Source organism: Podarcis erhardii (assembly GCF_964252035.2).
Source record: "Podarcis erhardii genome assembly, chromosome: 12".
NCBI lineage: Eukaryota > Metazoa > Chordata > Lepidosauria > Squamata > Lacertidae > Podarcis > Podarcis erhardii.
The window spans coordinates 44,420,446-44,447,154 of NC_138513.1; the positions used below are offsets into that span (position 1 = coordinate 44,420,446).

General features: G+C 44.2%; 1 protein-coding gene across 2 annotated transcripts in view; it reads left to right on the forward strand.

Annotated features, from left to right (window-relative positions):
* Positions 1-15,486, forward strand: part of ITPRID1 (ITPR interacting domain containing 1) — a 75,604-nt gene extending 60,118 nt beyond the window's left edge. For both annotated transcript variants that reach the window (XM_081834754.1, XM_081834753.1), the window contains exons 10-15: positions 1,469-1,551; positions 4,207-5,592; positions 10,326-10,453; positions 11,106-11,217; positions 13,518-13,871; positions 14,763-15,486. In XM_081834754.1, the coding sequence (XP_081690880.1) occupies positions 1,469-1,551; positions 4,207-5,592; positions 10,326-10,453; positions 11,106-11,217; positions 13,518-13,871; positions 14,763-14,819 (2,120 nt within the window). In that variant the 3' untranslated portion in view covers positions 14,820-15,486. The remainder of the gene's footprint in view (positions 1-1,468; positions 1,552-4,206; positions 5,593-10,325; positions 10,454-11,105; positions 11,218-13,517; positions 13,872-14,762) is intronic.
* Positions 15,487-26,709: the final 11,223 nt, after the last annotated feature.

Consider the following 26,709-nt stretch of genomic DNA (forward strand, 5'->3'; position numbering starts at 1 on the left):
TTTGTGTCTGAAATAAAACACACTCTTCTTTATTAATTGAGAACCTGACTGAGGCTGAAGTGATTTTACTGGGGAGGACCTGGTTGGTGGCAGCGGATTAGTGGTGTACGGGTCAATAGTCCGTGAGACAACTGGGGGCTCCATACGAACGCCACAATGCCCCACCCCCTTTTGGCAGTATCCCTGATTGCTTGGACACAGCCTAGGCAAAAACAGTTTGTACTTAGGTATAGGCTTTTTCCCAAGCTATGCATTGAGGGAGAGGCGTGAGCAAGCCCAATCCTCCTTCCCTTATTATCTCCCTCTTTCTTCAGGCTGGCCCTCCTCCGTTCCTATCTGGTACTAGGGACAAACAAAGGAACACCCTTTAGTGATTGCCCATGATAATACCCAAGATAATATGTTCCAACTTTAGAACAGTGGACCAACACCAGCTGATGACATGGTTCCCCAAATCTCTTTTCTGATGAGAGCAGCTTTTGCATCTCATTTGGAAACCAAGGACCCAGAGTCTGGAGGAAGAATGGGGAGGCATACAATGCCAGATGCTTGAAGTCCAGTGTGAAGTTTCCACAGTCTGTGTTGATTTGGGGAGCCATGTCATCAGCTGGTGTTGGTCCACTGTGCTCCATTAAGTGCAGGGTCAACGCAGCCATCTACCAGGAGATTTTGGAGCACTTCATGCTTCCTTCTGCAGATGAGCTTTATGGGGATGCTGACTTCATTTTCCAGCAGGACTTTGGCACTTGCCCACACCACCAAAAGTACCAAAACCTGGTTCAATGCCCATGGGATTACTGTGCTTGATTGGCCAGCAAACTCGCCTGACCTGAACCCCATAGAGAATCTATGGGGCATTGCCAAGAGACAGATGAGAGACATGAGACCGAGCAATGTAGAAGAGCTGAAGGCTGCTATTGAAGCTTCCTAGTCTTCCATAACACCTCAGCAGTGCCACAGGCTGATAGCATCCATGCCACGCTGCATTGAGGCAGTGATTGATGCAAAAGGGGCCCAAACCAAGTACTGAGTACATATGCATGCTTCTACTTCTCAGAGGTCCAGTATCGCTCTATTTTCAGTCCTTGTTTTGCTGATTTCATTTAATATTCTAATTTTCTGAGATTGTTAATTTGGGGTTTTCATCAGCTGTATGCCTTGATCATCACAATTATAACAAATAAAGGCTTGACATATCTTGCTTTGCATGTCATGAGTCTATCTCATGTATTAGTTTCACCTATCAAGTTGAATTACTGAAATAAATGAACTTTTTCACGATATTCTAATTTTCCAAGTTTCACCTGTAAAATAAATAACATGGAACTGGAAAACCTCTCTCTCTCTCTCTCTCGCTTGGCTGTCATGAGTAGCAGATGCTGAAACCACCCGAAATAAAGGCTGAAATAAAACTCTCCAGTTGTCATTTCAATTCCTTTCCTTCTCACCTTTATTTTTCTAATTATAGATGTGATTGTGACAAGAACAAACAGTTGCCAGTCTGACAGCAGTGGATTTCTGGAAGATCCTTCAGAACCCTTACCACTTCAGGTGAGTAGGGACCGAGAAGCCTAAACCTAAAAAAACTAAATCAAACTGTAATTTGGAACATAGGTGTTCTGCTGACCATGCGGTGGGCTTCCTTGTTGACATGCTAAATCCAGCTTTGGATGTCCATGCAAAATATATCACTTCTCGGTTGCAGGAATTTTCAGCGGCTATTTTCTGACTGATAAAAGTGCCTGCCTGGATGTTTTCCCTTCTATACTGAGAAGTTCTAAGGCATGAGTAGGCAAACTAAGGCCCAGGGGCTGGATCTGGCCCAATCGCCTTCTAAATCTGGCCCACGGACAGTCCGGGAATCAGCGTGTTTTTACATGAGTAGAATGTGTTCTTTTATTTAAAATGCATCTCTGGGTTATTTGTGGGGCCTGCCTGGTGTTTTTACATGAGTAGAATGTGTCCTTTTATTCAAAATGCATCTCTGGGTTATTTGTGGGGCCTGCCTGGTGTTTTTACATGAGTAGAATGTGTGCTTTTGTGCTCCTAGCCCCAAAACCCATCCCCATGGAAATAAAGACAGTGGAGGCAGAATTTAGTTTAAAGGTTAATGGGCTAATTTTGGCCACAACTTTATTGAATACACAAATGTGACTGGCATTGGCTTAGGCATTAGTATCAAGATATAACTGGCTCCTGCCCACCCTGCAGGAAGCCTGGAAAGGTAAACAACCAGCAGGGGGAGCTCCATCAATGTACGGTGGTACCTCGGTTTACAGACGCTTCAGGTTACAGACGCTTCAGGTTACAGACTCTGCTAACCCAGAAATAGTACCTCGGATTAAGAACTTTGCTTCAGGATGAGAACAGAACTTGTGTGGCGGCAGCGGGGTCCCATTAGCTAAAGTGGTACCTCAGGCTAAGAACAGTTTTAGTTTAAGAATGGACCTCCAGAACGAATTAAGTTCTTAACCTTAGGTACCACTGTATATTGACTGGTGCTCACCCCTGGGGTTCCCGGAGGTCCTGGCATGGTCCTAGCCCCTCTCCGGGCTTCGGATGAGATCCAGACTCCCAGATTCCTTTAACAGAATATCCTATTAACTGGAGGGGCAAATGATGGCCGCACCTCCCCTCCCCACATTCCCCTAAACCAATGCCTAACCACCAAACCTTACGCTGCTCCAGAGAAGCGGACACGGAGCAATGGTTCCAAACTACAAGAAAAAAGATTCCACCTAAACATTAGGAAGAACTTCCTGACAGTGAGAGCTGTTCGACAGTGGAATTTGCTGCCAAGGAGTGTGGTGGAGTCTCCTTCTTTGGAGGTCTTTAAGCAGAGGCTTGACGACCATATGTCAGAAGCACTCTGATGGTGTTTCCTGCTTGGCAGGGGGTTGGACTCCATGGCCCTTGTGGTCTCTTCCAACTCTAGGGTTCTATGATTCTATGATTCTATGAGGGTCCCCACGTTGCGCTGCCAAATAAATACCCCCAACCTTGCCACATTGCCGATTGGCTAAAGGCCAGTGGCATAATTGTGGCACTACCAGCTGGAGCGGGGCAAAGCCCCAGCCACAAACCAGTTGCGGAAGAGTTCCAGAGCCATGCACAACATGGACCCTCTGTTAGAAGGATCCAACTTATTGAAAATGCATCTCTGGGTTGTGGAGCATAGGAATTTGTTCATTTTTTTTCTCTTTCAAAATATAGTCCAGCCCACCACAAGGTCTGAGGGACCCCCTGCTGAAAAAGTTTGCTGACCCTTGTTCTAAGCCTAAATTTCAGGTGTGTTGGTGGTGCCCATGCTAATCTTCCGAGTGAGATTCGTCTTTGCAGCTGCAGAAGGCATGTGCCAACTGCAACACACACAGCACAATCCTCATGTTTACTCAGAAGTCAGTGCATAAGCTCAATGGGACTCACTGCATTCCTGCATTGCAGGATCCCTCCAGCTGCATGATTCTATGATTCTACATGGACTCAGAAATAAACCTAACTGATTTCAGTGGAGCTTACTTCCAGGCTGGAGTCCTAAACACCCTAGGAGGTACGCCCCATTAAACACAGTGGAGCTTACTTCTGAATAAGCAGGTATGGGGTTGTGTGATTAGAAGAATAGGCCAAAGCCTTCCAGTTCCACTGGCCTTCTACTGTTTGCGAGAGGCTGGGAGTAGGGATGCGTGAATCTGTCAATTTATTTCCCATTTCCCCAATTTTAAGTTCAATTTACCAACATTCTCATATCGGGATGTGATTTTTTAAAAAAATCAACAGAATTTTAGTACGTATTTCTCTTGACAGACACACATAGTTGTTTGCAATTTTGCCTACTATATACAGTTCCCCCAAACAATTTCCCCTAATATTTTGCCATTTTGTATGTTGTTTTCATATATGCATTTTTGTGTGCACACCCCCCCATACAGACAATTTTGAACCCTTTCATACGCTTAAAAAAAAAAGAACTTGCAAAAAGCTAAAGTAAGCAATTTTGCTGAAAAAAATGGGCTGGATTCAGACTAAACAGCAGAATCCTATATATGTCTCCTCAGAAGAACACTGAGTTGAGGTGAGGATTACTCCCAAGTAAGTGGAAATAGAATTGCAGTCGAATTGAATTTAGCTCTTAGTGGTTTCTCTTCATCTCACCTTACACCAGATTCAATCCATAGTAATGTTAAAGTGATATTATTTTTCTTCCAGGGCTTGTCTCTGCCTGGCAACTTGAGACTTAGCTGCAGTTCCAAGGATTGTCAAGCATTCCTGCGACAGAGGAAAGATTCTGCTCTGACTAGCCAGGATCTTCTGCCCAGTGCTAGCGTGTCGAGAGCAGATGGTAGCAATGCTTTCTTGCCCAGCCTCAGCAGAGAACACACTTTTCAGGGAGAGGAGATATTTTATTCCATAAATGAAGAAGATGATATGTGTGAGACTTGCAGTGGTCTGTTTGAAAGCGCAGCTGAAGAAACCCTACAGGATATGGATGAGGAGGAGTTGCAAGGACAACAGAAGAGAGAAGATAGTGGTGTACAAGGCTGCAGTTCACGACCTTGTCATACTGACAAAAGCCCTTTAGATGGGAACGACCTCTCCTCCTCTAGTGAAAGGCACCAAAGTGCAAGTTCTGCTCTCACAGAGGGAAGCAGTGGCCACCAAATCAGTAAAGATACAAGAGGAAGTGAAGAATGTTTGACTGAAGGGGAGGAAACGAGAGACGGGTGTGAAGAAGGTGTTCCTGAAAGTATTGCAGAATGTGTGGAAGGAAAGTACTCTGTGAAGGGTTGTAGAAAGTTGGACTTCCTTGTTGTGGAGGATGTTGCAAGTGGATGCCAGGAGACTGGTATAAATGGGGCGGTTAGATCTTTGGATATATCTGGAGCACCCAAAATTGAGCGTGACACGATGGCTTCACAACCAGAGATCAATGCCATCTTGAGAAGCCCTCTTCATGATTCTAGCCTTTCCCTTCACTGCTTCGAAGAGGGGGACATTAGAGCCTCGGACACATTGACAACAGGTGCAGAACTGGGAGAAGAAGGAACTGGTGCTAAAACAAATACTAGCTTTTCAAAATCTGTCACTGTTCAGATGCCTTCAAGACTTATCTCAACGATGCGGAGCTTCTCACTGGGTGAAGCTGCTGTAAAAGGTCAATATCTGGATTTCACATCCAAGGATGAGCCTCAAATTGCATCAGTACCAGGTATGCCCAAAGAGGACGAGAAGCAAGTGAGAGAAGCTTCTATTCAGACTGAAAGGAGCCACAGAAAGAAAGCAGCTCTCCCTCTGTCTCAGAGTCTCCCTTCGTTTCATGGGCATGAACCTCTTGTGAAGTCTGCATCTCTGGATACAGGGCTTTATGGGAAATACAGATCTTACGGCCCGGAGCCTTTCAATGCCTGGTGTGCCCAGCATAGAGGTTCCTGCTACCCTTTGTGCTCCCATCACTGCTGTTTACTGTGGCCTTTTCCTTTAGCTCCTTCATGCAGACATCCAGTGGCCTGCTTCTCATCTCATGCCACCATTGAACTGCAGCTTCTGAAAACTCTCAAGCTATTGCAGGACACAGCAATGAGAAATATTTCCTCGGTGAGTATATAACTCAGTGGGCTACCCAGCAAGTGTTCTGCTTGCTTCAGCCCATGAAACCTGTGTTCAAGTAAAATTTGCTATATATTTTGGAAAGTTGTTCATCTGCTTGCCGTGCATTTGGGCACCTGGATGATAATCAAATTTGGCAAGATGGTTATTGAGACCAAGCAGTAGGTTTTCATCTATGTTTGTGTATAATTGGGTGCCATTTTGAATCAAGATGGCAGACTGAACCTTTCAAAACTGCCTTGATTTTAACCACTGGTTTCAAAACAGCACTGATATTTTGCTTCCATAAAATCCCTGAGCTATGCCGGGTATGAGGTTGCTATTAATCAATACAGGGGTTTTAAACAACAAATTAGGAAGCTGTCTTACACAAGGACAGACAATATGCTGAGCTAGTCCAAGAATGTAAACTCTGACCGTCTCCTGGGGAAAAACACTGACTTACATCTTACATCCTACCTGACATTTTAACTTGAGATTCTTACCTGGCTTCACTTGCTCTTCCTTGCCCTTCTGACAGTGGCGTAGCGTGGGGCGTGCAGGGGGGGGGGCGGCCGCACCGGGCGCAACATCTGGGGGTTAGGGTTAGGGGCGCAAATCCACGGGTTAGGGGGCGCAAATTACTTGCCTTGCCCCGGGTGCTGACAACCCACGCTACGCCACTGCCTTCTGATACTTCTAATGAGGGAATTGTGTGTGTCTGAGTGGCAAGTCTAATCACAATGTCTGTGGCCCTATTCAGACAGATTTTATAAATACGAAACGTGGGGATACAGAACCAGGATCTCAACCCACTTGGCCAAACCTCTGAACACCTCAGTTCTTTTCAGAGATTTGGTTGAACACTCAGAGGCTGGCAGTGGAGGCACCATGTGTGATCCTGTTCCCCTTTCTGTACATGCAATAAACACAGAATAGCCATCTGAATAGGGCCAGGGCCTCCAGGAAAAGGCATGCATAAAAGGCATGCATTCCTACATAAAGAAAGGAGACCGATTTACATGGCATTTTGCCAGTGCTGCCTGTTCCATATTTCACACCATGCTTCAAGGAGGGTCTAAATCAGGGGTCAGCAAACTTTTTCAGCAGGGGGCTGTTCCACTGTCCCTCATACCTTGTGGGGGGGCCGGGCTATATTTTTTGGGGGAAATATGAATGAATTCCTATGCCCCACAAATAAACCAGAGATGTGTTTTAAATAAAAGGGCACATTCTACTCATGTAAAAACAACAGGCAGGCCCCACAAATAACCCAGAGTTGCATTTTAAATAAAAGGGCACATTCTACTCATGTAAAACCACGCTGATTCCCGGACCATCTGCGGGCCGGAATTAGAAGGCGATTGGGCCAGATCCAGCCCCCGGGCCTTAGTTTGCCTACCCATGGTCTAAATATATGGCCTACATTGATTTCTTTGTATTTGAAACACAATGTTGTAGCAGTTTCCCAGGGAGAGAGTCAGATGGGGCTGGATTTAACACGAGAGATAGGATTTGGTCGTGAGATATGGCTAAGGTTCAGGTTAAGAGAGAGGGTTTGATTGGAGTTGGGAGTTAAGGAGTGAGATAAGGAGAACTGGTTCTGAGTGGAGTTAAACACCCACACTGGGACTGAGCCTTGCAGCTTGGATAGAGAGACCAGGGTGAGGGTCTGGGGGAGGTATTCAGGCAGGAGGGTCCTGGGAGGGCTGAGTCTGAGCCATGAGAGGGAGATCCTGTGGGAATTCAGGCTACGTGGGGCTCAGTCTAGCCAGGAGGGAAGAGTTCTTCTAGGTACTGAAGACTCCCAACCCAGTCACAAGGTCAGGGTTTGTTATACCATTTGGAATACCTCAGTTGTGGGAAGGTTAAGAGAGTGGGCAACTGAGGAGAAGTGCCCCTCGCTCATGAACCAAAGTATTAAGCTGCGAAGGAAGTGGTATAGTGTTGAAAATATTTAACTGTAATATCTAAGCGACAGAAACAGAGTTGAGCATTTGGCCATCAATTCTGGACACCTGAACATCTACCACCTGAAGTGTAACACCTGGTTTTTAGTACAGTAACTGAAGTTTAAGAGGAACTGTGCCTATGCAGTGGTACCTCAGGTTACAGATGCTTCAGGTTACTTACGCTTCAGGTTACAGACTCCGCTAACCCTGAAATAGTATCTTGGGTTAAGAACTTTGCTTCAGGATGAGAACAGAAATTGCGCGGCAGCAGCAGGGGGCCCCATTAGCTAAAGTGGTGCTTCAGGTTAAGAACAGTTACAGGTTAAGAACGGACCTCCGGAACAAATTAAGTACTTAACCTGAGGTACCACTGTAGTAGTGTGTTTAAGTCTGAAACATCTTACAGTTAGTTAAAGTAAACAAGTTAACTTCTACCTGAAAGAACTCACTTCCTGACCCACTTTGTTTCATAAACCATTTTTGCTTAATAAAACATTTTATTGTTTGTTTGATTATTTTCTGCCTCTCTAATCATTCAGTTTTCCCTCGTACAAGTCCCCCACTAGATAAGCTGTGGGTGCACTATAATTAATTGGGGGCAATTAGCGGGAGTGGATCTGCCGCATTATTAATGGGTGGTATTAATTGGGTGGATTCGCTACTGAGGCCTTAACCCCTAGTGGTTTGAATGTGAACAATAACTATTAGTAAGGAGGAAATGGGGTTCACAACATTGAGGTGCCTTCTGTGACATCTCCCCCCCCCCCCCATGTCACAATTTTTCTGGAATATTCCGGCGCTTGCAAATGCCCACCAGATGGCAATGTTTCATTAACTCGCTCTCAACTGGCTAAGCCCTTTTGAACTGCATGGACAGTATCTGTTTTCTTTCTTGCGAGGACTGATAGAAAATGTTTTCCCCTCAGGAAACCTAAATGATAATGGAGTGGCCTGAGAAGGCAGCACTGCACCACTGTACTTGGAGCAAAAGAGGAAAAATAGATCAGATTAAATAGCTCTGTTGGTAAAAAGGTACCCCTGCCCGTATGGGCCAGTCCTTTCCGACTCTAGGGTTGTGCGCCCATCTCACTTAAGAGGCTGGGGGCCAGCGCTGTCCGGAGACACTTCCGGGTCACGTGGCCAGCGTGACGGAGCTGCTCTGGCGAGCCGGCACCAGCGCAGCACATGGAAACGCCGTTTACCTTCCTGCTATAAAGCGGTACCTATTTATCTACTTGCACTTAGGGGTGCTTTCGAACTGCTAGGTTGGCAGGCGCTGGGACCGAGCAGCGGGAGCGCACCCCGCCGCGGGGATTCGAACCGCCGACCATACGATCAGCAAGTCCTAGGCACTGAGGTTTTACCCACAGCGCCACCCGCGTCCCCTAAGCTCTGTTGGTAGAGACTCTTAATTTCAGGGCTGTGGGTTTAACCCCCACATTGCAGGGGATTGGACTAGCCAATCCTTGTCCCTTGCAACTTAATGCTTCTATGATTCTACTCCTGTTTCACACTTCACTCTATTAAATCATTATCTTATATAGCTTAAAAACAAAACCAGAAAGAGATTACTCTGTCCATATGTTCCTAGCTTTGAGATGTGAGCAAGCAATCTCAGGATCTTATGTTCCCTTGACCAGGGCCGGATTTAGGTTTGTTGAGGCCCTAAGCTACTGAAGGTAATGGAGCCCTTTATATGTGATATTTTAGGGAGCAGCAGCCTCAAAAATAAGGGATCAGCAGCCAAAATAAGGGATTTTAGTCAACCAGCAGCCAAACGAAGCCTCAAGTGGTGGTTCCCATAGTGCAGCAACCCGGCAAAGGGGATGCAGCAAGGAAAACCACCGTCACCTCTCCGCTGGGAAGCGCTGAGCAAAGGCGAGTCCCCAGGCAATGCGGCCGATTTGACCACCCCCCAGTCATTCTTAAACTCCTTATTGGGTGAGCAATGCAGCCAAGCAACACAGTTGGAGCCTCCCTCCTCCCTGGCCGGCAGGGAGGGAGGGAGGGAGAGGAGCTGCTTCCTTTGAAACCTGGGAAATTTAAGGGACATCATCAATAAGGGACAGCAGCAGGACATGGCACTGGGATAAGGGACTGTCCTGCCAAATAAGGGACGGTTGACAGCTATGGGCCCATTATAGGAGCCTACACAACACAAAACACTGTTGTTGTATGTAGGTTTTATTTTATTTGTTTTTTATCGTATATTTTGGAAATGTACATCCAGGTGTTTATTCCCTTTAAATTTTGGGGGGGCCCCAAGAGAGTGGCACCCTAAGCTATAGCTTGTTTAGCTTATGCTGTACGTAAATCCACCACTGCGTTTGACACATGTACCAGAGAAGCAGTATGGGGAAAGGTGGCCTTTGGTAAAACTGGTGAATGTCTATGAAGAGACACAGATTTATAGGTTTAGGTTTATATAAGGTTACATGTGTATGTGTAGAAATCTGAATGTCTACCTATAACAGCTGTGGCTATATGTTGAATTTGTTATGTACTGAAGTTCTCACCCTGGGCCAGCAGGGGGATACTGTAGATAGTTTTCAGTCAGGTCCACATATGCAAATAAGGGATTGAAAGTGACCTTCAACGATTGGATAGTTACAGAAAATGGTTACTGTTGCGTTCTAGTGGAGCTCTATATAAGCAGGCTGGCTGAACCCTTCAGTTCAGTTCTGTTCTGGCCTGTGAATAAACAAGAGCTGTTTGAAGAATCGCCGTGTCGTCTGATATGTTCACCCACAACTTAACAGAATTGTTGCCTCTTCTTGATCTTATGTTTAGTGCACAGTCCATGAAATCGAAGTCATGAGGAATTCGTGCCAGAAGTTTCGAGAACGGCTGGATGAGATTGAGCAGTACATGATGGAGCAAGAGGCTCTCTTTTCCAGTGCGATGTCAACGGAGGGGCGGTAATGTGCCTTCATTTCACCCCCCAGCCCTGCATTTGTGGCACCGTCATGTGCACCACAAAAGCACACAAACACACACAGTGCATCCTATTATACACAGAAGGGCTTCTCTTAAAAATGGCGCAGTACACTCTATTGAAACTTCAGAGTGCTCTCCAAACAAAACAATCATGACAATGGCCTAAATTGCATGCAGGGTGGTTTTTTTTCCCACCTGCCAGACATCTCATCACATTTCCTACAGCTGTGCAACATCTGCAGTGCCATTAGGGTGGTGTGAGGGAAATCTAACAATTACCCTTGGTGCCATGGCAAATAAGCGGTGGTTATATAATAAGCATGATCTGTACATGAATTAATGCACCAGCTTGATCTTAAAAGACTAGCAGAGAGAGACAGAAGAACTGAATCCCATGGTTATGAATTTAATTTACTCAGATTATCGTGTTCCAGCTTTAATTCAGTCCTATGAACAAGAATATTGACCCACTGTGTTGCCAAGTATAGGAAATGAATTGTGTCCAGGTGTGAATGTAATTAAACTTGAACACGATTGTCTTTGTAATATCTTTTGATGATGTTAAGGGAAGCGGAGGCCTCACTGAGGGTTCCCTTTCTGTCTTTTGTCTTGTCCCCCTGCCGTCTACCACAGAGAGGAAAGAAGACAGTTGCAGGTCTTGCGGCAAGCTGTTCGCCGAGAGGTCGCTGAACTGGAAGGGCAGCTGCAGGATCGGGCTCGCCAGGTTAGGGAGGGAATTCTAATGGTACGTAACCAGAGCTCTTCAGCATCTGCACTGGCCTCCTGGACACAAATCACAGGCCTCTTTTCCTAAAGGACTTAAGGCCACGTAACTCAAGAGGTCAAGCATTTTGGTCAGACAAGGGACTAGGCAACCAGCTAGGCCTCATGAACCCTGTTGTGTGAGGGAAACTGGGATTTGCCTGGTGTAGGAACACCACATATAAACATGGTAGAAAGCAGGGCTATTTTTCAGCAAGAACTCACCAGAGCTCAGTTCCGGCACCTCTCAGGTGGGCGCCATTGCCATTGTAAGAGAAGGTAAAGGTAAAAAGGTAAAGGATCAGTCAAAGGCAACTGGGGTTGTGGCGCTCATCTCGCTTTCCAGCCAAGGGAGCTAGCGTTTGTCCACAGGCAGCTTTCTGGGTCATGTGGCCAGCAGGACTAAACCATTTCTGGTGCAACAGAACACCGTGACGCGAACCAGAGTGCACAGAAACGTCATTTACCTTCCCACCACAGTGGTGCCTATTTATCTACTTGAACTGGTGTGCTTTCGAACTGCTAGGTTGTCAGGAGCTGGCTCAGAGCAACGGGAGCTCACCCTGTTGCGGGGATTCGAACCACTGACCTTCTGATCAGCAAGCCCAAGAGGCTCAGTGGTTTAGACCACAGCGCCACCCACACCCCTATTGTAAGAGAATGGGGGAGGTGTTCATGGTGAGTTCCGGCACCTCTTTTTCTGGAAAAATAGGTCTGGTAGAAAGCAAACAACAGCTCAGCAGTTAGTAGCAGCTGGTGTGGTGGGACAGAGTCACCCCTTCTGACATGAGCAAGCTGGTTCAGCCAATCTGGCATTCCAGCTGGTGCATCAGCAGAACCCTAACATCGCTTCCACCCTGCCCCAGTGACTCTGCAGTGGCAAAGGTGTAAAGTTGTTGCTGTTGTTGTTATATTTTATTTATACCCTGCCCATCTGGCTGGGTTTCCCCAACCACTCTGGAGAAAGTGGTGACTCTGTGGTTCCAACACAACAGCTCCTACTCTGAGTAGTTCTCTTGGTTCTTTGCAGATTAGTTGCGCTGCAGAAAGCGTGCTGTGGAGACCACATCTTTAAGAAACGCAAAATAACTTTTGCTAGGTTTTAAAAACAAAAAGTCCTTTTACACTAAATTACAATATTTAATAAGCATGACCCATCCATCAGGGTACTACATGCTGCTCTTTATATTCCATACCCAACAGCTTACTTACCGCAACTTAACAGCACCTGCTATACTGCTTCACAGCTGCAAAACTAGGTCACGTTATTTGCTCTGGCCTTCAAAGAAATACACATCTTGTGAAACAATAATGAACCTTAAAATATAAAGAGACCATTCAGCAAGTTCATGGATGCTGCAAGTTATCAGGCAACACCTGAACACCCTAAGCCATAGGGCTTAGCAGAAGCAAAATCCAGGAGCTATTCTATACCAGTTGTTACACAGAAGGACTTCTGCTTTAGCTTTGAACTTATGCATTCTCCTCTCCCTTCTCCTCCTCCTCCTCCTCCTCCTACATGGGTTTGGAAACTATGTAATCTATAACTTCTCATTTTCTCCAAACTAGAGAATCGTACTAACTATGGTTAGTCTAAACAAACCCGCTTCAAAAACCATGGTTTGTAGTACACTTCCTTTGAAACAGACCATAGTTACTGTTAATTTCTATAGACAAATAACCCTGAGGCTCATTCATGTAGCGCTAAACCATGGACTCAGCTAGACTGGCAAAGAAAAAATGATTTATATGTGTTGTATATGCAATATATCATTGTGCCACCAAGATGGTGATGTGGAGCCCCATTTTTCTCTACCTGTTTTCCCTGTTTAAATTTACAATGCTTTAAACTGAAACGCTTCTTTGATGTGTCTGGATCCAGTCCTTGTTTAACTAGGGTTGCCATATTCCAGACAAAAGAGTTGTTGACCTTTTTTCAGAGGATGGGGAAATCTAAAAAAAGAAAATAATTTTTTTGGCTAGAAGAAAATAGGGGCGGGGGGTTTGGCTAGTTTTAAGAAAATCAGCAAAAATAACCCCACTTACAACATGGGTTGCCATACACCCGGGTTTTCCTAGACATTTAAAGCGGACATTAAACATTCTGTCAGGACCCCATTTTGGGGATCGAAATCCTGTCAAAGGCCAGGATTTTCTGGACGTATGGCAGCCCTAGCTTAATGTTATATCTGAACTTCGTCATTATTGTTTACTAATGAGTGGTCCACCTCTCTTTTAAATCAATATATCTCTGTGTGGCACACATCTCTGTTTCCTTTGCAGCAGCTGAATCAGCTAATAGTCGAACAGTCTAACCTCTGCTCAGAACTTGGAATTCCTGATCGGACAGAAGAAAGAGAGCCTAAAAACGGGCACGCTCACAGTACTCTTCCAGATGCTGCTGACGATTTCTTCTCGAGAGCTGGGTATTCCAATAATATCCACCACAGGCCTCCGAGTAGGAGTGCAACAGTCCCCTCAAGCCCCTCCAGCTCTTTAGTCAGACAAACGGAGCTGAAGGCATCAACTGCTCTCGCAACTGGCAAGGCCAATTCTGCGTCGGACCCCAAGGAACTTCACACCAGTAAGAAAGAAGTCAAAAGTCAAAAGATAGACTTCAAGGCCTTCATCCAGAATGTAAGAATCAAGTTGCATTCTGGTTCCTACTGTAGCCTTATTAAACTTATTAGACTTTACCGATTGGTTGGGTGAGCGTTGCTCCCGGAGAGTGAAGAAAGAGTCAAATGACACCGAGGTTGATTCAGAGAAAGAGTTTATTCTGCTCTCTGGATAGCAGAAGGCACTTGTGTGATCAGCTCACAGCAAGACCAAAGAAATGAGAAATTTCATGCAGTATATATATCCTCCAGGCACCCTCTCCCCCCTTCCCCAGGAATCCAGCCACGTCAGCTTATACACGCAGGTTGACATCACAGATATTCCTGCTCCGGTACTTTTAACCATAAAAGGGTGTTCCTCTTCCTGTACTCTTGACCATATAAGAGTATTCCTGTTCCGGCACTCTTATCTTGGGGTAAGAAGGTTACCAACTCTCCTGGCGCTGTTCCTGGACTAGGTCTGTGCGTCAGAGTGTGGTCAGGACGTAAGATAAGACCGAGGCGTGTCATCCAGTGTTCCACTGGAACAGTCAAGGCCATGCATTGCCGTCACAGACTGATAAGGGAGAGGGCTTTGAGCACTTGTTTATACAGCTGGGTTTTCTGTTTATACATTGCCTCAAGCCTGAGCTTGAAAAGCTCAAGTTAATGCATTTTAGAAATGCTCCCTTGGAGGAAGAAAGGGGATTTTGGGGCAGTTTCCAACTGACTGCACAGAAGCCCATTCCTTCACTACCAAGGGTGGAACCTCTATTCTCAAGGGCCTTTGAGGGTGGGCAGAGGAAGCACTCAAGTTCTTTGTCGAGTGGGAACCATCTTGAATGGTGTTGCACAGCTTTGAGTGTATAGGCTACATTTTTGTGGTTGGTTCGCTCTTAACTCTTCTTATTTCTCTCGTTTTCTCCATCAGCTGAAGAAATCTTTCCGAAATTCTTTCAGCAACGACGCAGCAGAAGGAAAAGACTGAGGCGGGGCAATGCCCCCCGACCCGCTACCCTGGGATGTTTTCTTGCAAGAGGATCTTTCGAACCACCACACAGGATTGGAGAGGATTTCCCATAAATGTTCAAAATGCTTTTTTTGCGAGAGAGCATGTCGAATAGAGATGTATACTGGGGGAAGTCCTGAAGGACGAGTGTCGAGAGGCGAGTGCCGAAGAAATCGTCGTAAAGAGATTAGTGAAGGCAATATCTAGATGGCTGTTTTGCTATTGAAGATTTTGTGGTCTTTAATAAGGCCCGCCTAGTCCAGCGTCCTGTTCCCACATTGCCCAACCAGGTGCCTTAACCCTCTTTCTTCTAGGACTAGTGCCAGGAACAAAGGGAACCTGGATAGTTAGCCATTTTGTGTTTCCTCCAATAAGGAAGGCTATCTCTGAACATTTGATTTCCCCCTACGAAGCACCACCTATTGGTAGGTATTTAAAATAGCAGAGACAAGAACTCTTCTCACAGCTATGACATGAGAAATCATCTTCTTAATGAGGGCTGTATTTCTACATTATATGCTTGGAATATTAATTTTTGTTTTACTCCAGGAATGTGTTTTGTGGGTTCTTCAGGGAAAAAAGTCTAGATTTGGCCTTTTTTACATTTTGAAAGTTTCCTGGCCTAATAATCAAACCCAGGAAAGAAAGAAAGAAAGAAAGAAAGAAAGAAAGAAAGAAAGAGGGAGGGAGGGAGAGAGAGAGAGATATATATATATGCGACCCTGCCTAAATCTCTGTGTGCTTTAATTTGGAACTAATACATATTCTGCTTTTTCAAAATATTTTTTTTCCAGGCATCTTTATTGAAAGTTAAAAAGTACATAATTATATGTGCACTAAACATGGTGAGATTGTATAAATCTTCCGCCTTTTACTTTCTCAAAATCTTGAGACTCCCTTTCTACTTCCTATGGACTAATCCTCTCTTTTAGAAAAGTTTGAAATCAAATGTGTCGGCCTTTGTTTGCAGTTTCCCAATACAGTGGAATCCTGGTTTTCAAACGTAATCCATTCCGGAAGACCATTTGACTTCCGAAACGTTTGAAAACCGAAAACGCAGTACGGAAGCCTCAAAACGGAAAAATTAATACAGAGAACTCAATACAGAAGCCGCCTTGGAAGTTTGACTTCTGAGGCATGTTCGAAAGTGGAAGCTTTTACTTCTGGGTTTCTGGCGTTCAAGTTCCGAAACGTTTGTCAACAGAGACGTTTGGAAACCAAGGTATGTTGAACTACATAGCTAGGGATGAACACAAGAATAAAAGCTGCCTTGGGCTGGTTTCTCACTGGATATCCTACCTGACAAATCCAGATATGTCTTTGAAAAGCTGCACATATTTTTATTTTTTGACATAAATTTTAGGAAGAAAAATCAGTGGAGGGGGAACACTTGCAAGATGGTCTGAGTGCTTCTGAGGCAGCCTGGGGGCTGCCTGTCTGCCTTCTGTTGCTGTTTTTAAAAAGTCATTTTGTCTGCCTAAGAGTGACTAGCTAGTGGGCAGGGCGCTTTCTGCCACACATGTTGAAATCAATGTAGTAATGCCCCCTGGGTGCGACGAGTCTTTGATATGCTGCTGCCCTCACAGGGAATTTTTACGGATACTGCGTTCAATTTTATGTGTTTTTATGTTCAAGGGGACTGAATACAACAAGAAATGTATATAAAATCTGTAAAATGTAGCAAGCTAGCCACTCTTAGGCAGCTGAAAAGGCAGCTCTCAAACTGTAGCATATGCAACACCACAAAAGAGTACGAATCTGGCAATGAACAAATCCCACAATCCCAAATCATTGAATTGGTCTGGACACGTGTCCACTTCAGAATCACAGCTTGTCCATTTCTTTCCCCATCCTCATAGTCAGCATTGTGCTTGCTGTGATTTAACAACACATACATTATTATTATTATTATTATTATTATTATTATTATTATTATTTCTTCTTCTTCTTCTTCTTCTTCTTCTTCTTCTTCCGATCACTTGTAGCTGAGTAAGACTGTCTTCCATAAACACGGTTTTAACAATGAGTCCGTAAGTAACTGTGGAGGCCAATTCTGGATCCACACATCCTTCCACAGTGGGGACATTGGTTTCTGGGCAGGAGCTGATCATGGTGTGGATTTGCCAAGCGTGCCTTCCTCCTACCACGTTTCTCCCTTGCGTCCTGAGTTCAAGTGTCTTCAAAGCCCATGATACCTTTGGTAAAGTGCTGGAGTGCTCACAGGCCAGTGTTTCCCAATTGTTGGTGTTTATACTACATTTTTTAAGATTTGCCTTGAGACAGTCTTTAAACCTCTTTTGTTAACCACCAGCAATAGAGTAGTTGCTTTGGAAGACAAGAATCAGGCATCTGCACAACATGACCAGTCCAACGAAGTTGATGTTGAAGAATCATTGCTCCAACACTGGTGATCTTTGCTTCTTCCAGTACACTGATATTAGTTCGCTTGTCTTCCCAAGTGATACCCAGAGGTCTCAGGGCAGTTCACAGAATTGGCCTTCGTTTCCTGGTTTCCACTTCGGATTAACACCAGGGTCACTTCTTCCCAGATCAGTTATATGACCAACTAATTGGCACAGTAATTTAGTATACTGCCTATGCACACAATCTGGAGCAGGGGTCAGCAAACTTTTTCTGCAGGGGGCCGGTTCACTGTCCCTGAGAACTTGTGGCACACACACATGCCTTCCCTCCCTCCTTCCATCGGAGACAGAGCGGCTGAGATACCTCCACTCACCGCGTTCAGACGGAGTGGGCTGGGCTGGAGAGGGGGCTCCCCGCCGGTGCTGGGTCTCGGCTTGCGCAGAGGGGCTGCAGCCACCCCGCCAGGAAGGGCCCCTACCCCGGGGTGTCCATGACCGTTGCTAATGTGCCACCACCGAGCAGCACAGAAGAGTCCTCTTCTTCCTCCCTCCTCGCATGCGATGTAGTTGGGGGGGGGGATCACAAAAAAATGGCGCCCAGAAATTTTTTTGGGGGGGAATGGCAATTGCGCCAACCCAAGCTGCGATTGCAGAACCATTTGTGGGCCTTTGGGCCGGATCCGAGCAAATGGGCTGGATCTGGCCCACAGGCTGTAGTTTGCTGACCCCTGATCTGGAGGGTCTCCCTCCCCTCCCCTTCTCTCTGCACCAGGATCTGAGTTAATGGCTGATTATATATCAAAACAACTTGCTTGAGTACTGTACTTCAGAATGCAGGCTTTGACTAATGAATGCTTCTGATAAAAATAATTGCGAGGAAGCAAAGGTAACAAAATGGTGCTAATATTTTGCATACATCTCTAGGCAGAAGGGTACTTTGTATATGTTCCCTCTGTTTCTCTCTCAAATACACACCCCTAATGAATCAGCCAGTTTGCAACACCAGACGCCACCCACAGCAGGTTCCTGTGGAGAAAAATGTATTTGCCAGAGACCTGTCATTGGATCGGGGCAATTTGGCTGTTAATTCCACAAAATATCAAGCATAGTTACGTTGATAGCTAATCTACTGGCCTAAGACTGGTCTGCCTTGTGGCAAATTTCACTCACAGTAAAGGAGAGCAGAGCACTTGAAGTCAAACACCAATATGATAGCGCTGAGTCGGGTCCTGTAATTTAACGAAAGGCAGAAGGGCCATGCAATGCTCTGTGGTCAGTGACAAGGTTCCACCAGCAGTAATGAAGTATGAAGATTCAACAGTCAATCCAGCCTGTTCCTGTATGAGGAATTTGAGGTGGGGACACCAGATTGTCCTTTGCCTCAGGCAGCAAAATATCTTGGGCTGCCCATCACTCTGATACAGAAAGTCAAGAGGTGTGGGGCAGAAGATGATGTATCGATGGTATCTCACCCCAACCAAGTTGGCAAAAATGTACAGGATTAGAAGTAAAAAATGCTGGAAATGTTTAGATAAGGATGGCCATTTTTACCACATGTGGTGGCTGTGTAAAAAAAAAGGCATTTTGGGACAATATATACAATGAACTAAAAAAAGAAAGAAAAAGTTTAGATATACCTTCCCTAAAAGGCTGGAGGCATTTCTTTTAGGAATGGTTGGGGATGAGATAGCAAAAGAAGATGAAAAACTATATCTGTATGTGTCAACGGCGGCCAGAGTTTTGATAGCTCAAGGATGGAAACATCAAGATCTGTCGACTATCAAGGATTGGCAAACAAAGATGGTAGAGTACACAGAATTAGCCAGGCTGACGGGACAAATTTGTGAGCAGGATGACCAGACGTTCCAAAAAGACTGGAAGAAATTTATAATTTACCTTGAGAAACACTGTTTACAGATAAGAACACTGGCAGGTCTGAGATAAACCTTACAACATATGCCGTATTTTTCGCTCTATAAGATGCACCAGACCACAAGCCGCACCTAGTTTTCGGAGGAGGAAAACAAGAAAAAAAATATTCTGAATCTCAGAAGCCAGAACTGCAAGAGGGATCGCTGCGCATTGAAAGCAGCAATCCCTTTTGCTGTTCTGGCTTCTGTGATAGCTGTGCAGCCTGCATTCGCTCCATAAGATGCACACACATTTCCCCTTACTTTTTAGGAGGGAAAAAGTTAGTCTTATAGAGCAAAAAATACGGTAATTGATGGAGCATTCTATATGAGATTATAGAAAGAACCATTTATAGATATGAACAGTATGCTCATATAAATCAATGTATAAATATTATAGTGTGGAAACAAGAAAAGCAGAAGAGGGGTAGAGAGAAGTGGTAATCCTGAGCGTTTTAGGTTACTAATATTGTAAGAATGTATAAATATATAATATGAAAATCAATTTAAAAAATTGCAAAAAAGAGGTGCAGGGCGGAGGAAACAGAGCTAAGAGTGGAACAAGAAGAATTGTGGATGAAAGAACTCTGATTGGGGTGAGCAGAGCTCTGAACATTTTTGGGTCACCCTGAGGCCTACAGCCAGCTTTGGATTGCGTACGAAAAATATTAGAGACGTTTTGGATTACCTTAACTTTTCAACCTGCAGCATAAGCAGATGGATGTTCTTAAAGTCCTCTAAATGTTCTTTCTTCCTCTAAACAAAAACCCATAATAATGACGAGCATTTCTACTTGTTACATGCTTCCTTTGAAGAAGGGACAGTGTCTGCTTATCCTATAAACTCCAAGGTGTAAGCTCCATATCATCATTTCCACAGCTTGCATTTTCCCTAGTCTTCAGTTTTTATTAGACTAACCTGAAAGACACACAGGAATAGCTTATATTCAATATCACTTCATATCTGTTATGTTGTAGATCATACTTTGTTAAAACAAATGGAAACAGATGTGTAACCGCTGATTAAATTAAACATCATGGGAAGTGAGCTGTGTATAAAAACTTAAGTTGTGGCCATTTCCAAGGACAAGATACTAAAAGCTCCAAGGATGTGGAAAATCAATAACCTCCTCATGTTGTCACCAAGTCAACGTCGAGAGGATGTCAGATTGCATCTTCACGCTATGATTATAAACAGGGAGACAAAAAATAAAAAGAGTTTGTGTTGGCCCATATTATCATTCTATTTTAGATATTCTGATAAGCGAGAGAAAAGGAAAAAATCCAGGTGTTTGAAATAAGATTCATTTCGTCCGTCAATGTGCTTCCTAGTCATTAAGCTGTCTCCTGACATTGATTATTGCACCTTCTGTTGATTGCAATCTTAGGAACTAAGCTTTAGTGTATATAATCAAAACAAATACACATTATTTCCCTATTTCCCCCTGCCTGCATCACCAACCACTTCCCATGTCGTCTGCCCTGTGCTAAATTTTGGACTGAGATTGGATGGCAGCTTCTGTCAGGTACTCTGTCATTCTTAGGCACCAGTGATAAATCCACAGATGAAACTGATTATTATTGCAATCCTGGAGAGAGAGGTAAACAACCCAAAAGGACTGTTAAAGCCCCACATAAATCCATAGAGTTACTATCAAGTGTATGATGCAAAGACTATGGGATGGAAAGGAAGCCCCAAGGCCTGCCAAGTCTCGCTGGTGATTATTCTGCAGAGTACGAGAAAAGCACTGTTTCATCTTAGATGAGCAGCTGAACTTTAAAGGAACAGCATCTGGACACTTCATAGTGGGAAACATTAATACTGGATTCACAGTGTCGCTTTCTGAAGCTGCCTCTCCCTGGGGGTTGCTCTTTCAGATTTCATTCTCTGCGGTGGCCTTGAGGGCATTGTAACCCCAGCATCCTGCTTTGTGGCCAGCGTATCCATTTGCATGCCCCAAAGCCACATTTTAAAGGGAAACGTGGTATACTGTATATATAAATATATTTCAACAGGTACTAAGAAGCGATTTTGTACCAGTGAAAAGCAGCAGAACTGGCTCCCCTTTGTGTGGGTGCCATTAAACAGCAGCTTCAGACAATCCTGAGAAGAAGCAGGGCCACATGCATTGGAAGGGAAGGTTGTTGTTGTCATGATGGCAATTTCCCCTCTGAAGCTGCTATTTGCGTGTATTCCTCCATCAGTGCCAATAGTAGCTGCTTTTTACTTCAGAAAGGAAAAGAAAAAAAGCACATTCAGGGCCAGATTTAGGTTTGATGAGGCCCTAAGGTAATGGGGCCCTTTATATGTCCAGCTGTCCTTTGTCAACAACAAATTGTCGCTGTTTTTTGTGTTGAATATATGCTATATGGTAATTTATAGACCTAATAGGTATCTAAAGCCATTTGCACATAACAAAATATGTATTTTATCAAAGTACAGTGGTACCTCTGGATGCGAATGGGATCCATTCCAGAGCCCCGTTCACATCATGAAGCGAATGCAACCCGCGTCTGCGCATGTGCGGGTCGCGATTGGCCACTTCCATACATGCACATGGCGTCATTTTGAGCATCTGCACATGCGCGAGCAGCAAAACCCGGAAGAAACACGCTCCGTTACTTCCGGGTTACTGCAGAGCGCAACCCGAAAATGCTTAACCCGAAAATGCCTGAAGCTACTTCAACCAAGGTATGACTGTAATTGTTGAACTGAAAGACAATTAAGAAGTATATTAATAGTGAAATACAGGCGGGGTCCATTACTATACATCATAGGAGCCTATACACTCTTGCTGTATGCAGATTTTATTTTATTTTTGTTTTTTATCTTATATTTTGGAAATGTACATCCAGTTTTTCCCCCCTTTAATTTTTTGGGGGGCCTCTAAGAGATTGGGGCCCTAAACTATAGCTTGTTTAGCTTATACGTAAATCCGACACTGAGCACACTAATATCATTCATGCAATCTCACAACACATCTCATTTGGCCTGTACTTATCACAATGAAGGACCACACATATCTGCTATTTGGGTCCCTGAAGCACAGATTCACACAAAGCGACAAAACGCTCTTGCAGGTTATTAACAGGATTTTTATTTGAAGTGCATATGCAGAACAAAGGCACAGGGCAATCAGTACACAACCTGTACACAGTAGTCAGGGTGCGCCACTTTATATAAATTTGCAAAATAGAATACCACCTGATCTCTTGCAAGTCACCTGATTTCTGGGAAATCGAAACTTATAATAAGTTCCTATATTACCATATAAGGTCTTGGTCTTCTCTCCCTCCTTCCTGCAACCTCCCTCATCCTGGTGTGACAATAAATCCTTGTTCTTTATCTCTATGTGCCCAGGCTAGACATTCTGAGGGGCCCATTTGCAATGTAACATTTAAGCATGTCCTTCAATAATAGAACAATTATATTGTAATATGCTCCTTCAACAAACCTCCCTTTTTGTGTGAGTGTGGTTGCTCCAGAAGAAGGGTCTGTTGAGCAAAAAAGAATGCACACAAACAATTCCTGCATTGTTTGCGTCCCTTTCAACGCTACAGTCCTGTGATTCTATATTAGACTTAATACACAGAAGATGGGGGTGGGACCAGCAGGCTTTATTAATTTTCCTTCCCCTTTGGTTCATGTGGATGTGTCACAGGGCAGGGCCTGCGACACTAAAGGCCTGGTCCTTAAATGTCACTGCTACTCCTCCTTGTAATACTCATAAAGGCTGACCAAACCTCAGAGACGTGAGGAACCACAAGATGTTTCTCATCAGTGGACCTCAATGTGCCTCAAGATGGCACATAGAGGAGCAGACTATAAGGTCCTTGTTGCTCCTAGATTGCATCCAGGATTTATGTGCTCTATGTGGGGCTACCTTTGAAGGTGACTTGGAAACTACAACTAATCCAGAATGCAGCAGCTAGACTGGTGACTGGGAGCAGCCACCGAAACCACATAACACTAGTCTTGAAAGATCTACACTGGCTCCCAGTACGTTTCCGAGCACAATTCAAAGTGTTGGTGATGACCTTTAAACCCCTAAACGGCCTCGGTCCAGTATACCTGAAGGAGTGTCTCCACCCCCATCGTTCTGCCCGGACACTGAGATCCAGCGCCGAGGACCTTCTGGCGGTTCCCTCATTGCGAGAAGCAAAGCTACAGGGAACCAGGCAGAGGGGCTTCTCGGTAGTGGCACCCGCCCTGTGGAATGCCCTCCCATCAGATCTCAAAGAGATAAACAACTACCTTACATTTAGAAGACATCTGAAGGCAGCCCTGTTTAGGGAAGCTTTTAATGTTTAAAATACCATTGTATTTTAATATTTTGTTGGCAGCCGCCCAGAGTGGCTAGGGAAACCAAAACTAGCACAGAACTTTTAAAGAACTGCCTATGCTGGTTCATATCTAGATCAGCACTCTCTTTCCTTCAGCAGGCCCAACAAGCAGAGCAAAGTGGAGTTAGTCATCTCTCATCGCTTATCTCCAGCATATGGAAATCAGGTAGCCTTCTTCTAAATATGGAAGTTTAATTAAGCCTATCCGGCTTTTTCTGATTGTTATGTAGTGAAAACAGAGCTCTTCACTATTTCCCTTTCTATAGCCTCTTGCCCAGATGTGGTAAGAGCAGGGAGCAGGGACGGGACTCAACACTCAATAGCCTCCTTTGATTTGATATTTTTTTAAAAAAATCTTTTTGAATGTTACCAAGCAAAATGCCAGTTTTCAAAGTGTTTCCTGCTTGGCAGGGGGTTGGACTCGATGGCCCTTGTGGTCTCTTCCAACTCTATGATTCTATGATTCTATGAAAGGGTTTTGTGAAACCTCTGGCTACGAAATCATGACCATTGTTCTCCACCCAGCTTCTTGATGTGTCAATGAATGTACATTTAATTAAAACCGCAGGCTAGAGAGGCTCTCGAGGCAGCAACACAATTTGGGAGACTTCTTGAAATATTATAATGGCAATATAACCTGGAATTTTCACGAGACGCATCTGCACTCCTCTGCATAGAATTACCTTTGTGCAACACAATGCTTACGCCTGTATTAAGACAACAGCTTCCCTGCAGCTTTGCATTATGTTCAGCAGAAGTGGTATCATCCTGCAAAGGACCACTTCAAGGCAGCATCTGGCATGTGGATACAGAAATAAAAACACCACGGACTTGAATAGTGCATATGCACATCTGAGCTCGCTGTGATTTTTTAAAGTCCACCTCTGTGGAGCTAAACAGAGTTCATTCATTCATATTCATCCACCTCCAAAGGCTGGGAGTGAAGAGCAACATAGTTCAAGAAGATAGATAGTTCAAGAAGAGTTATCTCCCGCTTGGACTACTGCAATGTGCTTTATGTGGGGCTACCTTTGAAGGTGACCCGGAAACTACAACTAATCCAGAATGCGGCAGCTAGACTGGTGACTGGCAGCGGCCACTGAGACCACATAACACCGGTCTTGAAAGACCTACACTGGCTCCCAGTACGTTTCTGAGCACAATTCAAAGTGTTGGTGCTGACCTTTAAAGCCCTAAACGGCCTCGGCCCAGTATATCTGAGTATACCTGAAAGAGCGTCTCCACCCGCATCGTTCTGCCCGGACACTGAGGTCCAGTGCTGAGGGCCTTCTGGCGGCTCCCTCCCTGCGAGAAGTGAGGTTACAGGGAACCAGGCAGAGGGCCTTCTCAGTGGTGGCACCCGCCCTGTGGAACGCCCTCCCACCAGATGTCAAAAAGAACAACAGCTATCAGACTTTTAGAAGACATCTGAAGGCAGCCCTGTTTAGGGAAGCTTTTAATGTTTAATAGACTATTGTATTTTAATATTATGTTTAAAGCTGCCCAGAATGGCTGGGGAAACTCAACCAGATGGGCAGGGTATAAATAATTTATTTATTTATTTTATTATTATTATTATTATTATTATTATTATTATTATTATTATTATTATTACTACTACTACTACTACTACTATTACTACTACTACTAGCACTACTACTACCTACCCACCTAAAATATAAACTGAACACAATAATGGTGCAAACTTACAGCTAACAGAGGAGTGGGGAAACTGGTCTTTCAGGGACTGTTGGACTGCAACTCCCATAATCTTTGGGGCTGATGGGAGTTGGACTTCATCACCATGTGGAGAGCTTCAGGTTCCCCACCTCTGAGCTATCTAGATGTGACTTCATAAATGAGGGCAGGTATTTCTGGTGGGTTTTTTAAGTAAATAGTCCAGATCGACTGCTGTGGGAAGGGGGGGGGAGGGCAAAGGGTTCAAGCCCCTTTATCTATACCTGCCAGAATCTAAATCTGGGTCTGACCAAACTGCGGGAGGCAGTGGAAGACAGGAGTGCCTGGCGTGCTCTGGTCCATGGGGTCACGAAGAGTCGGACACGACTAAACGACTAAACAACAACAAAAACAATTTATTTTATAAAACTATTTGCAAACTTGCTGATTGTTTGAATAGTGTCACTATGGTTTGTCTGTTAATCCTAAACAGCGAAAGCCCCAAAAGTCAGACGTCTTCTTCTTTTTCTTTGTAAACCTAAACCTCTTTTGAATGGCTCTGTGTTCATTTCTAGCAAGACTAGGTACTTTGTGCATTGTGGCGAGGGACTGAGCTGTTTGGGTCTTGGGAGAAGGCCCTCTGCAAATGGGTTAATCAGCTGTTTGTGGGAGAAAACAAACTTCAGGGGTGAAAAATTAGTCCTGGTGCACATCGAAAATTGCAGTTATCTGTACTGTTCCAGTAAATGCTGGCTTACAGTGTGCTGTTTGCTTGTTTGTTTGTGCTTATAAATAAAATCGTTTTAAAAAGTTAGTCCTGGTGGGTGTCATATAACACTTTTATGATGATCACAGAGGCCTCTCTTTGGAAAGTTAAGTAGCAATGTAAGCCCACAGCATTCTCACTGGTTATGGCTTAGCTTCACGAGAGAAGTGCTCTCCAAACGTGAAATGAGATCCCAGAAGTGTCTGGTGCAAGAAAGAGGTGAAGGAAAATGAGAAATCTGTTGTGAGCCACTTCTAGCCTGCTGGCTGCATGTTGGCTGTTTCAGTCATAAAGGTTGATATATTTTGTAGACATTCTTTTGGAAGACATGAGGTTCAAATCGTGAGTGTGCCTCATTAAGCAAGCTACCGTCAGTCAGCCTCAGTTTTTGTGTCTGCAAAGTGATAGTTTCTCTTGAAAAGTATGATCTTGGGAAAGGAAAGTCAAGACAAGGAGGAGGATTGTAGGGCCATGGGACATGAAATGGGATAGTGTTGTAATAATAATAATAATTATTATTATTATTATTATTATTATTATTTCTATATGATTGTCACAGCCACTCTGGGTAGCTTCCAATACATGTAAAAAAAATAATAATAAAATCAAACATTAATAATAACAATCTGATCCAATATAAAAAGATCACAATAACTTTAAAATAAACAACTTTTATTGTTATTGTTATTATTATTATTATTATTATTATTATTATTATTAATTCCCCACCCATCTGGCTGGGTTTTCCCAGCCACTCTGGGCGGCTTCCAACAAAACATTAAAATACAATAACCTATTAAACATTAAAAG